This window comes from Chamaea fasciata, unplaced genomic scaffold, assembly GCF_029207755.1.
Source record: "Chamaea fasciata isolate MVZ Bird 193981 ecotype frontalis unplaced genomic scaffold, bChaFas1.0.hap1 SCAF_18, whole genome shotgun sequence".
NCBI classification, from domain to species: domain Eukaryota; kingdom Metazoa; phylum Chordata; class Aves; order Passeriformes; family Sylviidae; genus Chamaea; species Chamaea fasciata.
In genome coordinates this window covers 10809128-10826726 of record NW_027094103.1, presented here as the reverse complement: position 1 = coordinate 10826726, position 17599 = coordinate 10809128, and the positions used below count along the sequence as shown (strand labels likewise).

At 53.4% G+C, this 17599-nt stretch overlaps 3 protein-coding genes across 3 annotated transcripts in view; 2 read left to right on the top strand and 1 right to left on the bottom strand.

Moving 5' to 3' along the window:
• Nucleotides 1-4891, top strand: part of SETD1B (SET domain containing 1B, histone lysine methyltransferase) — a 47770-nt gene extending 42879 nt beyond the window's left edge. Inside the window, exon 18 of the mRNA XM_066200103.1 lies at nt 132-4891. Within this exon, the coding sequence (XP_066056200.1) occupies nt 132-305 (174 nt within the window). The 3' untranslated portion in view covers nt 306-4891. The remainder of the gene's footprint in view (nt 1-131) is intronic.
• A 1287-nt stretch (nt 4892-6178) lies between these two features.
• Nucleotides 6179-12195, bottom strand: HPD (4-hydroxyphenylpyruvate dioxygenase). Its single transcript, XM_066199892.1, has 14 exons — nt 11886-12195; nt 11635-11661; nt 10840-10902; nt 10019-10123; nt 9855-9897; nt 9681-9763; nt 9465-9554; nt 9260-9363; nt 9023-9100; nt 8703-8865; nt 8299-8370; nt 7137-7259; nt 6888-7004; nt 6179-6802 (listed from the first exon to the last, which is right to left on the bottom strand). Exons 1-14 carry the CDS (start codon nt 12171-12173, stop codon nt 6692-6694), a joined length of 1467 nt encoding a protein of 488 aa, XP_066055989.1. The 5' UTR covers nt 12174-12195; the 3' UTR covers nt 6179-6691.
• Nucleotides 12196-12918: 723 nt separating this feature from the next.
• On the top strand, nt 12919-16609 carry PSMD9 (proteasome 26S subunit, non-ATPase 9). The gene is made up of 6 exons (XM_066199867.1): nt 12919-13063; nt 13156-13258; nt 14019-14209; nt 14631-14732; nt 15210-15298; nt 15624-16609. The coding sequence occupies exons 1-6, from the start codon at nt 12950-12952 to the stop codon at nt 15649-15651; spliced, it is 627 nt and encodes a 208-aa protein (XP_066055964.1). The 5' UTR covers nt 12919-12949; the 3' UTR covers nt 15652-16609.
• The last annotated feature ends 990 nt before the right edge of the window (nt 16610-17599 follow it).

Here is a 17599-nt window from a genome sequence, read left to right as displayed (position 1 = left end):
TTCTGGAAGCATGGCCAGGGTTTTCTTGGGAAAGGACTGCCCTGTTTTATTTCATCTTGAAATAACTGTGGAGGCTGGGAAGCCATGGCCCTGGGGAACCTACCTCATCACCTGTTCTGTCACCCTTGCAGCCAAATTGTTATGCTAAAGTGATCACGGTGGAGTCTCAAAAGAAGATCGTTATCTACTCCAAGCAGCACATCAATGTGAATGAGGAAATTACCTACGACTACAAGTTTCCCATTGAGGACGTAAAAATCCCGTGTCTCTGTGGCTCTGAGAACTGCAGGGGAACCCTGAACTGAACTCAAGGTTTCTCGTCACACTTGCACCTTCGGCCATGTCAAAACTGTGGTAACCAGGTGTGGTTGCACTTTGCCAAAAAAAGAGGAAAAAAAAAAACAACAACAACAGAAAAAAGGAAGAAAAAAAAATTCAAAAGCAAAAAAAAAAAAATACTTACCAAAAAAAAAAAAAAAAAAAAAAAAAAGGAGTTAAAAGAGAAGAAAACCGAGCAAGTTTCGCACTTCTGCCAGGATCATGAGTGAAAGCAAAAAGCGCACACGCTTACGAGGACTTGCCATGTTTCAGGTGCTTTTTCCTTTTCACATCCAACACGCACACAAAAAGGTGGCTACCTTTTGTGGCATGGTCTATCCAAACACTAGCTTCTCTGTTCAGTCCCTGCAGTAATGCTCCGTAATGGGATAATGGTACCTTTTTTTTTTTTTTAATTGTTCTTACAAACCTTCATCTTTTCATAAATGCTGCTACCTTTTTCTCATCAGTTTTCGTTGGTTGAAAAAGACATTCAACGTTTAAATGTGAAGCAGAGACTGAAAATGCCATATATAGGGTTTGTTGGGAGCTTGATTGGCTGAAATTGCACAGATTTCTCAGAGTAAGCTGTAAATAAATGTAAGGTTGATGTTACAGAGCAAGCCAGAGGCTTGAGGGCGTGTGAATGAGTGTGTGTGTGTGTGCTTGGGGGTGTGTGTGTGTGTGGAGATGTGTCCACAGTGAGACTAGAGCTGAACTGTCCTGCCTTTTCCTTAGGGATGAGCCTGAGCAAGGCCCCTCAGCCAGACCCCGGGGCAGAGTCAGCTCAGCCAGACCTCAGCTCCCCTCCTTGGGCTCTCCTCTCATTTTCTATGCCATGCTGGTCCATGGGGGATCAAAACCTCTGCAGCTGCACGTGAGAAATCCTTGGATACTTCAGTCACTAGGAGGAAATGGAGTCAGCTGTGCAGCTGTAGCATCCTGTGGCCTTTGGGGATGCCCATTCCTTAGAGATGGGCTTGTCTTGCTTGCAGGAGAGGCTGAGATGAAGTGGACAGCTCAGCAGCCCCTCTTTGTGCTGTAGAAATCCTGCCCTGCTTGCAAGCAAAGACTGCGGCCCATGTTTGTAGCAGGATTTTCTTCCTGTGGATGGGAAACAGGCTGATGTGTGACTTGTATTCATTTTTTCTCACTTTCATCTGCATTTCCCTGCCCTTCCAGTGTTTTACGTGGAGTATTTGCTCTGTCCTTGGATGCGGGAGATGCCTCCTGTGATAGGAGCAAGCTGTGCCCTGCCACTCTCCTCCCTCTGTTACTCAGTAACTTGGCCTGGGGTGGTCCCATCCCTCCAGAAAATCATGGTAAAAGTGTCCCTGAGAGCAATTCTGTCCCTCCCATCTACAGCATCTGAATTTGGTAGGCATGTTTTAAAATTATTTCTCAATATATTCTGTCCTTGTAGATGTGCTGAGGTGAAGGTTGCAGTTCTTCAAGAGGTTCCATTTAAAAATGGGACCAAACCCCCAAAAAAAAACCCCAAAAAACTTCTTTGGATGAGATCTGGAAACGTTACGCCACCGTTCAGGTATAGACAGGATCAATTTTTCAATTTACGTTGAATTTCTCCTGCTTTAAAAGTAGAGATTAGTCATAGTAAACCCTTTTTAATTGGCTTGTAAGGGGAAGTTGCAATGTCATTATGAAACGGGAAGATTATCTGCATAACTAAACACCTTCTCCCCGCAGAGCAAATTGCAAAGCTGTGTTGTATTCTTTCCAAACCTCCATGAGCAGAGGTGACAACCTTGCAAAAGAGGTTCCTGAAAGTTTTTTTCAGCTTTTCCATGGAATTGCCAAGCCTGCGCCGCAGCGTGGAGCTTGTAATGTAGGTTGGGCCTCTGCCTCTGAATTTCTTGTCCAGACAAAAGGCCTGAGAGAGCAGGAACACACAGACTGCTACAAGCTGCCTTAATTCCACCCGTGTTTCTGCCTGAGGGCGAGCAAATTGGCTCTGAGATTGGACAATCCGTGGTCCATCTCTGCTTTTGTTTCAGTTCAGTTCTGTTTTTTCCCCCCCATTCTTCATAAATCTCTCCAGCAACTTGGTGTTGGTGACCCAGAACCTAAAATTTTGAGAAGCACAAGTTTCTGTCACTGAATGTTGGTTGGAACTTCACCGATGACATTTGGGAGTTAAACCAGCTGCTCAGTTGAGTTGTTGTTTTTCTGAATGAGATTCAGTGTGTTGGCATCTCCACAGCCTGGCCTTTGGCTTTCAAGGCTTTGGAAATGCACCGAAGTTTCCTGTGTGTCAGAACTGGAGCTCCTGTCCTCGGGCTTCTCCCTCTGTGCTCCATCAAACCAGTGCATTAAGGGTGGATTTGTGGGGGTGAGGACACCCCAAATGGCCCAGCCCTGAGAACCTGCTGGCAGTTCTGTGTTTCCCAGCATATCTGTGTGCTCTGGATGGGATCAGCCCCTGCAGTTTGCCTTAATCCTTGCTGAGGAAGGTGGGGAGGAAGGTCACTGTCACCTTCAGGTCCTTCACCGTGTGTTTTCAGGAGCACCAAAGGGATTTGGGTGCCAAAGACCATGAGCACCTAAATCACTTGGGTACTTCTGAAACTGCTTGTAATTCAGCCCCTTTTAGGATCCCGGACAAATAATGTGAGTTTTTAGAAGAGCTGATCTCTCAGCAGTTCCCCAGGAAGAAACAAAGCTGTTGAAGCCACAGCACTTCTACAAATCATGTTAGTCTGGTCTCAAACCCAAACCTGAGGCTTCTCTTTTTTCCCCATAAATCTTGGCTGGCAGAGTCCTTCCTGGGAGATATTTTGTCTTGGACTGGGAAGCTGCCTGACCCCCAAACAAATCATTTTATGGTGAGGACTCCCAAGTCTGGTGCAGTGGTTTCCATGGGTGCCCTGTCCCTGCCAGCCCAGGGGGTGCCCTGCAGCCACAGAGATGGTTTGGAGGTGCCTCAAATCCTTTGCCTTGCACTTGGCACGGGATGGGATGAGAGGAGGGCAGGAGCTTTGTGGTTCACATTCAGCACAGGCTCCCTGGCACCCCGTGGAAACAGTGACAGAGGAACCTCACCAGCACGTGCTGCTCACAGGGAGCCCATCCCCAAATTTATTGTCACTTCAATTTGAGCCTAAGACAAAAAATAGAGAGAGACATTTACAGCGCTCCCTGCAAAATTCCGTCAGGCTGGGAGGAACGATCCAAGAGAACAGAGCAAAATTAGAGAAATAGGATTTAAACCTTGAGTTTGCAGCTGTGGGAGGTCAGGGTGCAGGTGCCTCTGTCCTGGCATCCACAGGATCCATGCGGTTCACACCTCTCTGCAGTCCCAGGCTGGTCCCAGAGTGGTCTGGGGGGGATGGGGCTCATCCTGCAGTTATTTATATTGTATAGAGCAGCTCATTTCTACAAGGAAAGAAAGAACAACCGTCATCTTAAACTCCAACAAATTACACAGTAGTTTCAGTTCTGGTTTTTGTGACCTTTTTCAGGGATCATTTCAGTGCATTTCTGTACAAAATAAAAAAAAAAAAATTAAGGACAAAAAGGATTTTGAAGTATAAAAAAAATGCATCTTCTGTACATAGGCGAACTCAAGAATCTTCTCTTCAAACACTGTTTCTTGTAGAAACATGTTGAAATTTTTTTGCTGATTTCTTTGTACTTCAAGAGCATGTAAATAGTTTATTAAAAGTGACTATTGTAATTTGGAGTTCTTTTTAAACAGATTCCAGCTCTAAATCATGTCAAGATGGGGAGGAAGAAGGACTGAGTATAGCAAAGGAGCTGGTGGCATTTACAGCTTGTGTCAAGCTTTGTATAATGTAAATTCTGTATAAATACGGGGGGTTTTTTGTCAAATAAATAGATGAAATTAGAAGCATTAAGAAACTGAAGACAAAAAATTGCCAAGTCAAGGCTTCTTCTTTCTCCCCCCTCCCTCAGTCTGAAACCTAATGTGCAAAATCTATTTATTTCAAGCGAGGAAATGTGTACAGTCTAATAGACACCCTAAAATGTATTTAAGCGAATTTGCAACTGGATTTTTTTCAGTTTAATATTTGTTTTGTTTTTATGAGTTTCCTCCTTAATTGCCACTGTAGGATTTGTCCAAGGAAAAAGAAACACATCAAGAAGGACACTCTAAAACCATGGGGCAGTTTTGAAGCGAAGTGGAAGAACACCCAGCTCCCAATTCTTGCAGTTTTCTGGTTTTAATTCCCACTGTGGAAATCAAGGGCCTCCTTTAAAAGTAGGCAGGTCAAATGTTTTGCAATAAATTAAAAAATCTTTTTTTTTTTTTCCTAAGTTCCTTTAAAAAAAAAACAAACGACCCAACAATGCTTTGAAGATTTAAGATTTCTGCTTTTTCTTTCGTTAAGCAAATTTATAAATTTAGGGATGTTTTGTGCATATAGAATCTGTCACCAGTATGTATCTTGTTTTGAAGAAAGTGTTTTTGTTGTGGATGTGTCATGCTGTATATATTTGTTCATATTTTTGTGAATTGAATACTATGTACCATTGTATTATAGTAACTTTTATAAAGCAAACCATAAATATACTGACTTTTCTTACAGAAAAATTATGTTGTGCTTAATATATTACCGGGGCAACTTTTTGCTCTTAGACCTGTGCTGGGAGCTGAGTGAGCTCAAGGAGGCAGATGCAGAACAAGAACAGTGTGAAGAACTGATTTTCAGCACAGTTTTCCGAAAATACTAATTTTGTTGAGCAGGAGATGAATTTAAGCAACTTTATATTGCATGAAAGAAATATGGGAGTGGTTCTAGTCTATAAACTTTAAGAAATGTCAGCATTAACAGTCTTGACAGCCCTGGGGAGCTGAAGCAGAGCTCTCCTGGCACTGAACCAGGAGTCCCAAACATGTCCAGCCTCTGCAGGTGAGGGATCCCTGCTCCTCCAGCTTCTGCCCTGGATTGCTCTGAGTTCATATCCTTTCTTTTATTTATTTCTTTTTAACTTTATGGAGGCAGAAGCCCTTAACCACCAGGTGAGGTGTCAGTGATGTGTGAGGCCGTTGTGGCCAGAGGCTCTTTGCTTGCTTTCTTTTCAAATCATTCAAACGGCCGGGAGTTGTTGGACTTGGGTGATCCCTGTGGGTCCCTTCCAGGATATTCTGTGATTGTGTGAAATCCGGATTAGTTGTGCTCCCTGGGATCCGGAGGAGGGGGAGCTGGGGGGGCTGCTGCTGAGGGGCTGGGGGGGGGTCAGGGTGGCCTCTCTGAGCTTTTATTTAAAAGGAAATACCTGGAGCAGGGACAAGTGGGATGGCTGATGGAGGAGGAGGTGGAAGAGACAAGACAGAGGCTGCAGGTGACTTCACAGCTCAGCTCCTGCATTCCTCAGGTGAGCACAGGACAGGGCTGCAGGACAGCCACACCCCGGGGGCTCAGCCAGGAGGGGCTGCGGAGCTGAGGGCTCAGCAGGGGCTCGGGCTCTGAGAGCTCCCATGCTGGGAAACTGGGAACAGGGGGGCTGTGCAACAGTGGGGAGACCCCAGGGCGTCCTCCAGCAGCTGGGCTGAGGGGTGTGACAGGGAATGCTGGATCTGCTGCCCCCGGGAACACAGGGACTCCCCAGGCCGTGTCAGAAAAGGGATTTATTGTGTTGGGGAGGAATTCCTTGTGCAAAGGACAGGGACAACACCAGAGCAACACCCAGAGGGGACTTTGCACATGCAGCCAGGATCTGAGCCAAGGAATTGCTGCCAAGGCCAGCAATTACTGCTTGAAATATGGGAGAAACTCCAAGCCACCATTAATGCAGGAATTTACAGGTATTACAGCAAGACTCTGTTGCCTTGGGAAGGCTGAAATATGTAAATACAATTAATTCTCATTCCAGAGTGTTAGAGCTACCCTAAAACCATGTTTATTCTCAGCAAATTCAAATTCAGGATTGAGTCTAAAAGCAATTAAACCAAAATCTTACAAAAGGAGATGCGCAGAGAGGCAAACGCCTCCGTGCTTTCGCAGCTTCCCGTGTAGCTAAAATTAAAACTTTGGATAGACTAAATTTGAGCGCTCCCAGTTGTTTCTTCTGTCTTCCTCTGTAGCTCCATGTCTTTGGCACATGCCTTAAATCTGCCCTTTGTTAAGAATTCCGTGGTCTGGATCAGATTAAGCTGCTTTTTGAGAGTGTGTTTGCTATTTCCCACGCCCCATCTCCCAGGAAGTCACCAAAGGGCAGCGCCAGGGCTGGGCTGGGAGAGGTGTTGGGCCCTTTTGCATTGTCCAGCTTGGCAGGGGCTTCCCTGGGTTTGTGGCACTCAAGTCTGGGCTATTTACCAAAACACTGGGTGTTTCCCAGTTCCTTTGGGATTCAGCTCCTTAGGGGTGAGGGCAGCACTTCCTGCCATCCTCTACATCCTCTTGGTCTCCCCGCTGGGCTCCAGGATAGTCAGGTTTCCTCTGGCATCCTGATCCGTTTCTATGGCTTCAAACAGAGACTTGAAGTTCCCGGCACCGAAGCCCTGCAGAGATGGCAACGTTACACACCAGGGGCTTGGTGGCCCTGAGGGCTCATGGCCAGGATCAGTGGGACATCTTCAAACCAACCTGGTGGTTGTGCCTCTGGATCACCTCCAGAAAGACCGTGGGTCTGTCCTGAACTGGTTTGGTGAAGATCTGGAGCAGGTAGCCTTTTTCATCGAAATCCACCAGGATTTTCAGCTCCTGGAGAAAAGAAATGAGGTGACGGCTCGAAGACCCACAGAGGAGCAAGTGAGGCTCTCTGTGTCACATCCCTGCAAAGCACTTTGGGGAGCTGCTCCAGCCCTGGGCAGGCCTTGGCCCTCTCTGACTCACCGCCAGCTTGTCAATGTTCTCCTTCACTTTGATTTTGGCAGTTTTGAGCCTCTCCCGCAGCACCTGGTAGTAGCTGGAGGGCACATCCATGAACTGCACGCCCCGCTGCTTCAGGTTGGTGATCTGCAAGGCAGGGGAGACCCAGCAGGGCTCAGCTGGGGAGGGGTTTGTTCCAGGAGCGTTTCCTGGGGTGGGCAGTGTCAGGACACGGGTGCTTTCCTGTGGCTTCGGCCAACGCCAAGCATGAGCAGCTGCCCCATCATTTCACTTTGGCACCAGGGATGGGCAGGCCCAAGATGCCCACCCCGGGCACTGCAGAGAGCTGTGCAAGGATCATGTGTCCTGCTCCGACCTGATACCTCTGGAGGCCCTTTGGTCTGGAGAGGAGCCCAGACCCGAGTGCTCAGCAGCAGCTGGGCTCAGCGCAGACCTGCCCCAGTTGGAGGTGGGTGATGGGCTGTGGGGCTCAGCCTGGGCTGCCTGAGTCCCTCCAGGCACCCCGCAAGGACAGAGGTGCCACCAAGGGCCCTGCAGACCCCAACTGCTTTAACCTGGGGGGACAGGCAGCTCCCAGGTGCAGGCAGGTCCCTTTGCAGTGACTCCCCGGGCAGTTAATCCTGGTTGTAAAACAACCTGGCCACAAAGCCCCTTGGCTCTGTGTCCTTGTACCCTGACAGGGTCATGGTCCACCCTGTGACGAGCACAGTGCCCAGAGCTGGGACAGGGGGGTCCCGGGCAGGGGGGCCCAGGGCAGGGGGCCCAGGGCAGGGGGCCCAGGGCAGGGGGTCCCAGGGCAGGGGGCCAGGGCAGGGGGTCCCAGGGCAGGGGGTCCCAGGGCAGGGGGTCCAGGGCAGGGGGCCCAGGGCAGGGGGGCCAGGGCAGGGGGGTTCAGGGCAGGGGGGCCCAGGGCAGGGGGCCCAGGGCAGGGGGCCCAGGGCAGGGGGTCCCAGGGCAGGGGGCCAGGGCAGGGGGTCCCAGGGCAGGGGGTCCCAGGGCAGGGGATCCAGGGCAGGGGGCCCAGGGCAGGGGGCCCAGGGCAGGGGGTCCCAGGGCAGGGGGGTCCAGGGCAGGGGGTCCAGGGCAGGGGGCCCAGGGCAGGGGGTCCAGGGCAGGGGGCCCAGGGCAGGGGGACCAGGGCAGGGGGTCCCAGGGCTGCACTCACCGCTGTGATGATGTCGGGGGTGTTCAGTGCGATGTGCTGGACTCCAGCCCCTCCGTAGTAATCAATATATTCCTACAGGGAATAGATGTCACCATGGTAGTGACAGCACAGCTATAGCTGTGAAGGGATGGGTGTGGGCTTAAAAATAAGCAGGCAAGATCAGCCCAGGGGCACTGTGGAATGACAAAGACACTGTTGATGAGGTCGGGGTAAACTGGCTCTGCCCAGCAGCTCCCCCGGCGTTTGTCAGACCCAAGGCAGAGCCAGGATTGCTTTCTAGCAGCCACTCCAGCACAGCAGGTCTGCTCTGACCCCAAATCACTGGCCCTTGGTCCCTTTTCCTTCACCAAGCCCCCTCTAGAAGTGGAGGCAGCTACAGGGATAAACCACCAGCGTCCACTCACCTGGATCTGGGATTTCTTCTTGCCGGGTGCTGGCTCATTGATGGGCATTTTAATAGTCTCCTCGTAGTTGGTGACCACGATGGAGCGCAGGGCACTGAACTCCGTGTGCAGCTGCTTGTCATCCACTGACCAGAAGCGGTGGAAGAGCAGGTTCTTCTGGTACCTGCGCAGGTCCCAAGGGGCACAATCAAGCCCTTGCTCCATCCCCACAAGCTCAGCTCTGGCTTCATCAGCCCTAGCCACCCCTGTCAGAAGTGGTGAGACCAGCAGAGCTGTGCTGCTGCTTCATCCCACCTCCCACCAGCTCTTCCCATTCTTACCAGTCTGCCACCGGGACCATGTGGAGGTCAGGCTGGTTCCCCACAACGTGGTCAACAAAGCTGAGCTTGGTGCTTGGTCTGTTGAGGGAAAGCCAAGGGTCTCAGCCAGCCTCAGGGGTGCCCCACAGCTGGGGGGGCCCCAGGGCAAGAGAGTGGGGACCTGTCCAGCTTCTTGGGGGATATCCCACCAGAACACGATGGCAGAGAGGCAGGCAGGACCCTCCGGGAAGTACTCACAGCTTGGGCAGCAGGGGGTCCTTGAAGAGGGGTGGGTGGTACCCAGGGAGGAACAGGCCCTTGTAGTTGAGCTTTTCTATCAAGGTGTGGGTGGTGTCACCGTACTGTGAGGGGGGAAAGTGGTTGTGTTGTGACTTTGTATATGTGGGGGCCTCCCAGGTGCAGCCAGCTCCATCGCCCTGCCCTGCCCCGCCCTGCCACTCACCGTCTGGATCACTGCAAACTTCACCTTCCCAAATTTGTCCTGCTCCACCCACGGCTCCTTCACCACCACAGCACCGCGCTCCTTGGCTTTCTGGGCAGAAGGAGAGAGATCCTGTCCTGCCACAGCTCCCCTGGGCCAGGGGGAGGCGTCCCCAGCCTCCTGCCTCCCCCCACCGTTTTGGGGGGCTGTGTGGGAGGGGGTGGAGGGGCTGCCCACCTGCACGATGAAGTCACAGTCCTCCACTTCGAAGGCGACGTCCTTCACCCCATCACCGTGCTTCACCAGGTGCTCCCCCATCTCTGCCCAGAGCAGGAACAGCCACAGGCATGAGCAGAACTGCTTCTCTCTGCCAGGGCCATTTCCCACTCCATGCCCCCCAAGGACACCTACCCTCATTCCCTGGGTTCAGTGCAGATGAGAAAACAAACACAATCTGCCGGGGAAGAGGAGGACAGGTGAGGATGGAGCCACAGGTGGTGGTTTTCATGGTGGGTTTGACACCACCTCACCTTTCCCTGCCCTGGCAGTGGCACCTCTGTCAGGGGCTCCCTTACCTTGTCCTGCTTGACAACATGTGACACCACCTCCCTGCTGCCGGTCTCCAGCCCCCGGTATGCCAGCTCCTCGAACCCCAGCTTGTTGCAGTAGTAGGATGCAGCCTGTGGGCAGGGAAGAGTCCCTCTGGTTGAAGCTGCAGTGCTGGTGGCCCACAGGCCATGGAGAACAGCCACCATGGCAGGTGCAAGTCACACTTGCCCTGTGTGTGTGTCTGTGTGTGTGTGTGAGAACAAGCAGCAGCTTCTCTGCCTCCTCCAGCAGCCCAGGGGGAACAAAGAGAGCCAAGAAAGGGCTGGGATTGAGGAAAAAGCCCAAATTCAGTGGGAAGTGCTGCCTCCAGAACTTTTTGCGAGGGCTGCCGTGGAGCAGGAAACATTTCTGTGTGACCCCTGTTCTGCAAGGCTGGGTGAGAAGCAGCTCAGGTGTGAAGCATGGGGCATGTTTAAGCCACCCAGGGCAAGGGATGGAGAATAGGTTCCAGGAGCCCACGCAGGTCTGCAGGCCAGTGGCCATGGCTGAGCCCAGCCATGTGTGCTGGTTCACGTCCCACATCCCTGCACACGACCCTGGCAGCCGCCCCTGGCCTTGCGCAAGGGCCACCAAGGCCACCAAGGCCACCAGGGCCAGGCTTTGGGACAGCGGCACATCCCCGGCCCAGGGGCTGGGAGGATGAACCAACACCCCCCTGGCAGCCAGTGCCTGGAGCCCAGCCTGTCCCAGCGTGGGAGGTGTCCCCTGGCACAGCTGTCCCCTGGCACAGCTGTCCCCTGGCACAAGTGTCCCCTGGCACACGTGTCTGGTGGCCGCAGCCTCTCACCTGCTTGGCATTGCCGACCCAGAAGGTGATGGAGTGGAAATGGATGAAGCGGCCTCGTTGGGGCTAAAAGGAAGGGAAAACAGGGCTGAAAGCTGCTGCTGCTGCCTTTCCTGCAGCACTGCTCCGCGCCAGAGCAGGGGGAAGCGGCAGCTGTGACCCTGAAAATACATCTCCTGCAAATGCACCTGAATTAACTGAGTGGAACAGCCCCCAAATGGTGATTTTCCAAAATGCTTTACAGTCAAGTCCCAGAGGATCCTGAACTGCAGGTTGGAAGGTACAAAGCCCCAGTTTGCCTGTGTCCACAGCCATGGCCCCAGTTCTCCCAGCGCTCCCCACAAGTGGCTGTCCCAGTGGGCTGCCCGCCTGCAAACCTTGCTCTGTTAAAGATTAATTCTTCCACAAAAGCTCTTACACAACCACCAGCGCCAGGACAGATCTCCCTTCACTCTGTTCCCATCACTGCCCAGCCTGGCACAGGGCACCCAGCACTGGAAACACTTTAAAAGTGAAAAAAGTGGCAAAAAAATGCAGCATTTGGAAATAAATGTTGCATGGAATGAAGGTTCTGCTTAAGGCTCGGTTTCCCTGGGAAATACCCATCATCTCCTGTTTGTCACTCTCCTCACAAAACAGAAATTTCAATGACTAACAGTAATTTACAACAAAGATCCTGCATGGCCCAGCCAGAGCAGTTTTATTTCTGATTTCACAAGGTAAGCAAGGAATTGATCTAATTTGCACTAACATGACCGACATTTCACACCAGGCAGAGGGGCACGACATGACTCTTACCTTTTCTCCCTTGTCTGTGTAGGACGTCTGAAAGAGAATGAGAAAAGAGAGACATTAGCGGGACAGGCAGGTGCAGCAGCCCCCAGGGAGCTGAATCCAAAGGTCAGGCTGCGAGGAACAGCTCTGCTGCGCCACTTCCAGCACCCTCACTGGAAAATCCACATTCAAGGAGAGCGGCTTAAATCTCCCAAAGCGTCCCCATGCCATGGAGCCACGGATGTTTGAACTAATTCCTAGCTGCTGCCCCTCACCATTTCTGTGACCTGGCGACGTGACAAGCAAAGAGAGCGCGAGAGCGGGAGGGCTTCCAATATAACGGCGGGACGGGGAGGCTCCTCCTCGGCCCCACCTTCTCCCCCCACCAACCCAGGGATGTGGAGGGTGCTGGGGGTGGGTGTGCAGCACACGGGGCTCTGCGGAGCGTTGGGACCTTGCTGACCCTGCTGGCCAAATCCCTGCCCCGTGTGTGCCGGGGTCACAGCGGGGTGACGCAATTTGGGCAGCACATCCCCCGGTCCGCCCGCTGCCCCTGGGGACATTCACCTCTCCCTGCGAGGGGACGTGTCATCCTGGCCAGCACTGAGCCAGGACGGCCTGCAGAGCCCAGCTGGGTGTGTGGTGGTGTCTGGCACCTCTAGCCCTGGTGAGCCCAGCGCTGCAGGGACCCCAAAACATGTGACAGCAGGAGGAGGGGGCAAGAGATGGTCCTGCCGGGGAGACACCAGTGCACAAACTCCACCTGACTGGGAGTGCTGGGAAGCCGGAGCCGCCAGCAAGGCCAGAGAGGACGAACACAGGGGGCCTGGGTGGGTGCCAGTGGCACGGAGGACAGGGCTGAGGATCTCGTGGTGGGGCTGTCCCCTGCTGCCACACTCCCTGGGACATGGGTGCCATGCAGCACCCGGCAAGTGTGCAGGGACACAGACTGGAGAGGGGCCAGCAGCAGCCACAGGGTCATAACATCGTACACCACGGCTGTGTCGCTCAGTGATGGTGACACCGCTGTGCCACTCCATGCCACCATCACAGGCACGCCACGGCACCACCACAGCCGTTTGACCCAGTGACGGTGACATCGCTGTGCCGCCCCGTGCCAGCGCCACAGCAGTGTGCCGCAGTGGCAGTGACGCAGCTGTGTCACCCCGTTATTGCCGCCGCTGTGTCGCCGCTGTGTCACCCAGCACGGTCCCCGCTGGCCCCGCCCCCGGCAGTGGCCCCGCCCCTTTCCCCGCCCCGGGCGTGGCCGCCCCGGCCCCGCCCCGCGCCCGCCCCGGCCCCGCCCGGCGCCCGTCCCGGCTCCCGTCCGGCCGCGGCCATGGCGGAGCCCGCCGGGGGCCGCCCCGTCACCGTCAGCGATGTCCAGCAGCTGGTGCGGCGCAAGGACGAGATCGAGGCGCAGATCAAGGCCTGCTACGAGCTGCTGGAGGGGGTCAGTGCCCGGGCAGGGCCGAGCCGGGCCGGGGGGCGCCGTGCGGGCCCGCGGGCCCGGCCCCCTCCCAACCGCCGCCTCTTCCCTCACAGCAAAAGGGCGTCGGGATGCACGAGCCGCTGGTGGACGCCGAGGGCTTCCCCCGCGCCGACATCGACCTGTACCAAGTGCGCACCGCCCGGCACAACATCATCTGTGAGCGGGGAACGGGAGCCGGGCGGGGGGCCCTTCCCGGGGCCGGGCCGCGCCCCCAGCCCGCGGGATGAGCCAGCGAAACCGGGATGTGCGGGGGAAACGCGGCCTCTGCCCGGGGCCGGGCACCGCGTGACAGCGGGGACACCGCTCAGTTCTCTGAAACGCCCATGTCGCTTGTTGTAATTCCCCAGAACCGGAGCCCAGGGCTGCGCTGTTTCCCAGTGGTTCTGCTCGGTGCTCGGAGCTGCCGCCTGGGCTGAGTCAGTAAAATGTTTTTGTCCACGTGTTGCTGCAGCGGCACTGAAATTCTGCCACTGCTGCGGAGCCATTTGGGATCTGTGAAACACAACAAAGCTTTTCTGTGCTGTTTGTAGGATAAAATTCGGGTAGGAAACAGCTTGGCATTTATTTCATCCCCGGGCTTTCCCAATGCCCTGACTTTGAGGATGGGTTTTTCTCTTCATATGTAACAGCAGGTGACTTAATGGAAAGAAGACTTAGGCTGCTCACTGAGTTCTAAGGGATCATGGGCCTCCCAGCCCTTTGGCCTTTGCATGTTTACCAAAATTCATCGGGTGGTTTTCTCCGTGTCTGAGTTTTACTGATAAACATCTGCCGGGCTGGCACCAGGCCCCAGCAGATGGAGCAGAGGTTCTTGCTGAGATCAGAGCCTGTGTGTGGCTGCAGAGGGGAGCAGGGGCTGAGAGCCCTTCGTGGGGAGCCTTTCCAGCTCCCTGTGTGCTCATGGTGTCACCCACAGGTTTGCAGAATGACCACAAGGCCGTGATGAAGCAGGTGGAGGAGGCTCTGCACAAGCTGCACGCCCGGGAGAAGGAGAAGCACGCCAGGGATGAGGCGGAGGCCCTGGCCGAGGCCATGAGCCAGCAGAGCCTGCCCCAGGCCTTTGCCAAAGTGAACGCCGTCACCCCGGGCTCTCCCGCCAGTGTCTCGGTGCGTTGGGCACAGCTCCTGGGGAGGGCTGTGGCTGGAGCCACACAGCTCATGGCTCCCTCTGCCCCTTGTTAATAAGTGAGAATAAGTGGGGGCTTGATTAGGGTGTCACTGGGGTTTTTTTATCACGTTGGGATGTCCTGTGAACGGGGCGGTCACTGTGCAGGGGTGAGATGGGTGTTCTCTGAGCTGTATCCTAATGCCTCACTAACCAGTCCAGCCTCAGTATTTCTCTTCCCATGAAACAGGGCAGAGGAATGAACACTTCCATCTCCCTGTGGCTGTAGTGATATTCACTTGCCTGAGTGTGAGAAGTGTAGCACATCTCTCTCTCCCTGTGGCTGGGTGAAGGGTGATGCTCCTGTGATATTACCTGTCTTTGGAGAATGCAGATGCTCATCTCTCTTCTATCTCTGTTCAGGGACTTCAAGTTGATGACGAGATTGTGGAGTTTGGATCTGTCAATGCAAACAACTTCCAGAACCTGCAGAACATCGCCATGGTGGTGCAGCACAGCGAGGGGGTGAGCTCATTCCTGCTGGGACTTCATTCTGTTGCCTGTCTCTGTTAGCCACAGCTTTTCCTGTAGAACTTGGATCTCTGGAATCATCATTTCCGTGTCAGAAACAGTGTCAGATTCAGTCTGTGCTGTTGTAGCCTTGTTCTCTCACAGCACTGAGCAATTTGCTCAGGAATGGAAGAGCTGAGAGGTGTGTGCTCTTTGCTGTGAGTGTCATATTGCTGTGCCACCCTTGTGGACTGGCCAGAGAAGCTGCCACAACCATTAAGTGCTTGGTGGTGGAAGTGAGAGATCTCCTGGAGATGACTTCACACAAAACATTCTCTTCTTTCAGTTACAGCCACAACAGTGGGAATGGGCACTGCTGCAGAACAGTTCCTTGGGCTTAATGTTCTTCTGGTGTTTCAGACGATGGGAGTTGACTTTGTGATGGAAAAGTGAAATATTTTGGTTAATTTTTTATTTTTTCTTCTCTTTCAGAGACCCCTGAGTGTGACTGTGATCCGTGGTGGCAGAAGGGTGCACGTGGGGCTGACTCCAAAGCGGTGGTCTGGGAAGGGCCTCCTGGGGTGAGTTTCTGTTTCACTTGCTGGAAGGGAAGAGGCTTTCACCAGCTCAGGGCACGTTTCCTGAGCAGGGCCAGCCCTGGCTGTGTCACTGCCCACTGTGACAGACCTCACCGGGGAGCTGGAGGCTGCTGGTTCTGCACAGGGATACAGGGAGTTGAGTTCCATCAAACATGAGCACAGGGAGAAGGGTCTCAGTGGCTGGTTTGTCTGGTCGAGGAAGCCAGTGGAGGAGGGTTGTGGTGGGTCTGATCCATCCCATGTCAGGTCTTCTGTGCCTGTTTGAGAAGGGAAATTTAATATTTCCTTCTACCCTTTTCTTTTTCAGCTGCAATATCATTCCTTTACAAAGATGACCGTGGCTTGAAGAACAATAAAGCTGAAGCTTGTGCCTGCTTTCTGGACTCTGATCTGGTTTGAAAACTTCCCTACGTGGTGTTGCTGTGACTTCTGGTGCCTGAAGGGTTCTGGCAGAGCAGGGCCTGCCTGCAGTTCACAATTGCACTGGTTGCCAGGAGGAACCTGCAGAGCTGCAAGATGTGGCTTCTCATCTCTTCCACCTTGTGTCAATTTAGCATAAGGCTCTAGAGAGACCCAAATCTCACATGATACACGCTCCAAAGAGCTTGAAATGCTCTTGTTTGGTGATAACAGAGCATTCCTTTTTTCTCCCCTTTAGAATTCCTCACTGAATATCATGCTAAATGATATTATGATATTAAATGATAACTGAATATGTGCTAAAAAGTCCTAGAGCACTTTTTGATGCCTGTCATAGTAGATGACAGGCAAGAGATATGCAAGTTTGATACTTCATCTTCCCCATATTGCCACAACTTTTAAAGTCACTGAACATACTGAAAAGATTTTTGGAGTGCCTCATTTTAACACAATGAGGTAAAGAATAGGCATTGTAATTCTACTTTTGAAACTTCTAGTAGTTGCTCTAGTCATGATAAAAGCACTCCCTAATCTGGCTTCTCTCTGTATTTTCTTTTAATTTTTAAAAATTTTGTTTATTTGCAGGAGTTGATTTGGGGGTGTTTTCCTGGTTCCAGCCAGGACAGGGTTTATCTTTTTGTGCCTCCCATTCTCCTCTCCATCCTGCTGCAGGAGCAGTGGGGGGAATGGGTGAGTGGCACGTGGTCTGGGGTGTTTTCAGTGGGAACAGTAAATTGGGGAATACCATTCCTGTACCACGACAGGTGCATAAACTGTTTGAAGGGATTCTGGGAATGACTGGTTTGTTTGAAGCTTATTTCCAGTTGAAAATCAAAATAGTTTCCCAAGACAATAAAACTCGGTATTGCCTCTCTCTGTCCTCATAGAAGTCATTATTTGGGGCAGCCTCTCTGGGTCAGGGAGAAGATGGGGGCTGATAACAAATCTCCTTTCCACTCCCAGCAGGATGTGAGGCTCTTTCTGGGCAGAAGGAAAAACAAATTAAGTTTAGAAATTGTTATTATTTGAGCTTAACAGCAAGGCTGAGGTCAACAGCTGGGAGCGTTTGGAGTTGATTATCTGCAAGGGCGAAGTGAGAGCCTGGAGTGAGCCCTGGGAGTGGATTCCCTGTGCAAATGCCGTCCTGGCAGAGAGCTGGGGACCGTGGGGGACTGGCAGAGGTTGGGGGGTGATTTTTCTCACTTCACTTGTCCTGCTCGGGGACGCCACTGGAGCAGAGCTGCCTACAACTCTTGTGGAGGACATCGAGTAAAGATCCCTCATCCCATTCCCCGGGCAGGGCGAGGGTTCGGTCCCGAATGGCTCCGGCGATACCAAGAGGGACTTTGTCCTAGCCATGAGCGGGATTTAGGCTTGGGCAGGGTGAAGGGCTGAATGTTCCCTCCTCCGGGTCCCTGCTTTGGGGGGGAAGGGCAGCGCTGCCTGTTCCTGGCAGCCGGTGAGGATGAGGAGGTTCCCCCGCTCTCCCGGCGCAGCCGGTGGCGCAGCCGGTGCTGCCGGTGCTGCCGTTGCCTGGGAACGGCGGTCGCAGAGGCAGAGAGACGCGGGGATCGCTGTGTCGGTGAGCGGGGGGGTCCTCGGCAGGGGCTCCAGGAGGGTCCCTCGGGACAGCAGGAGACATCAAACCCTGAAGGAGGTCTTGGGAACGGCTCCCGTGTGAACGCGGTGAGACCCGGCGGCCGCGGCCGTTCCCGAGCTCCCGTCCCGCCTGCCGGGCCCCGGGGAGGGTTTTTCCCAGGGCCTCTTTCCCCTCCCGTGAAAGTTTTCTGTGCACAAGGTTTCGGTGTTGGCTCAAATCCAGACCCGTGAAGCCGGAGATGAAGCAGCTGCCGCCCAGGAGCA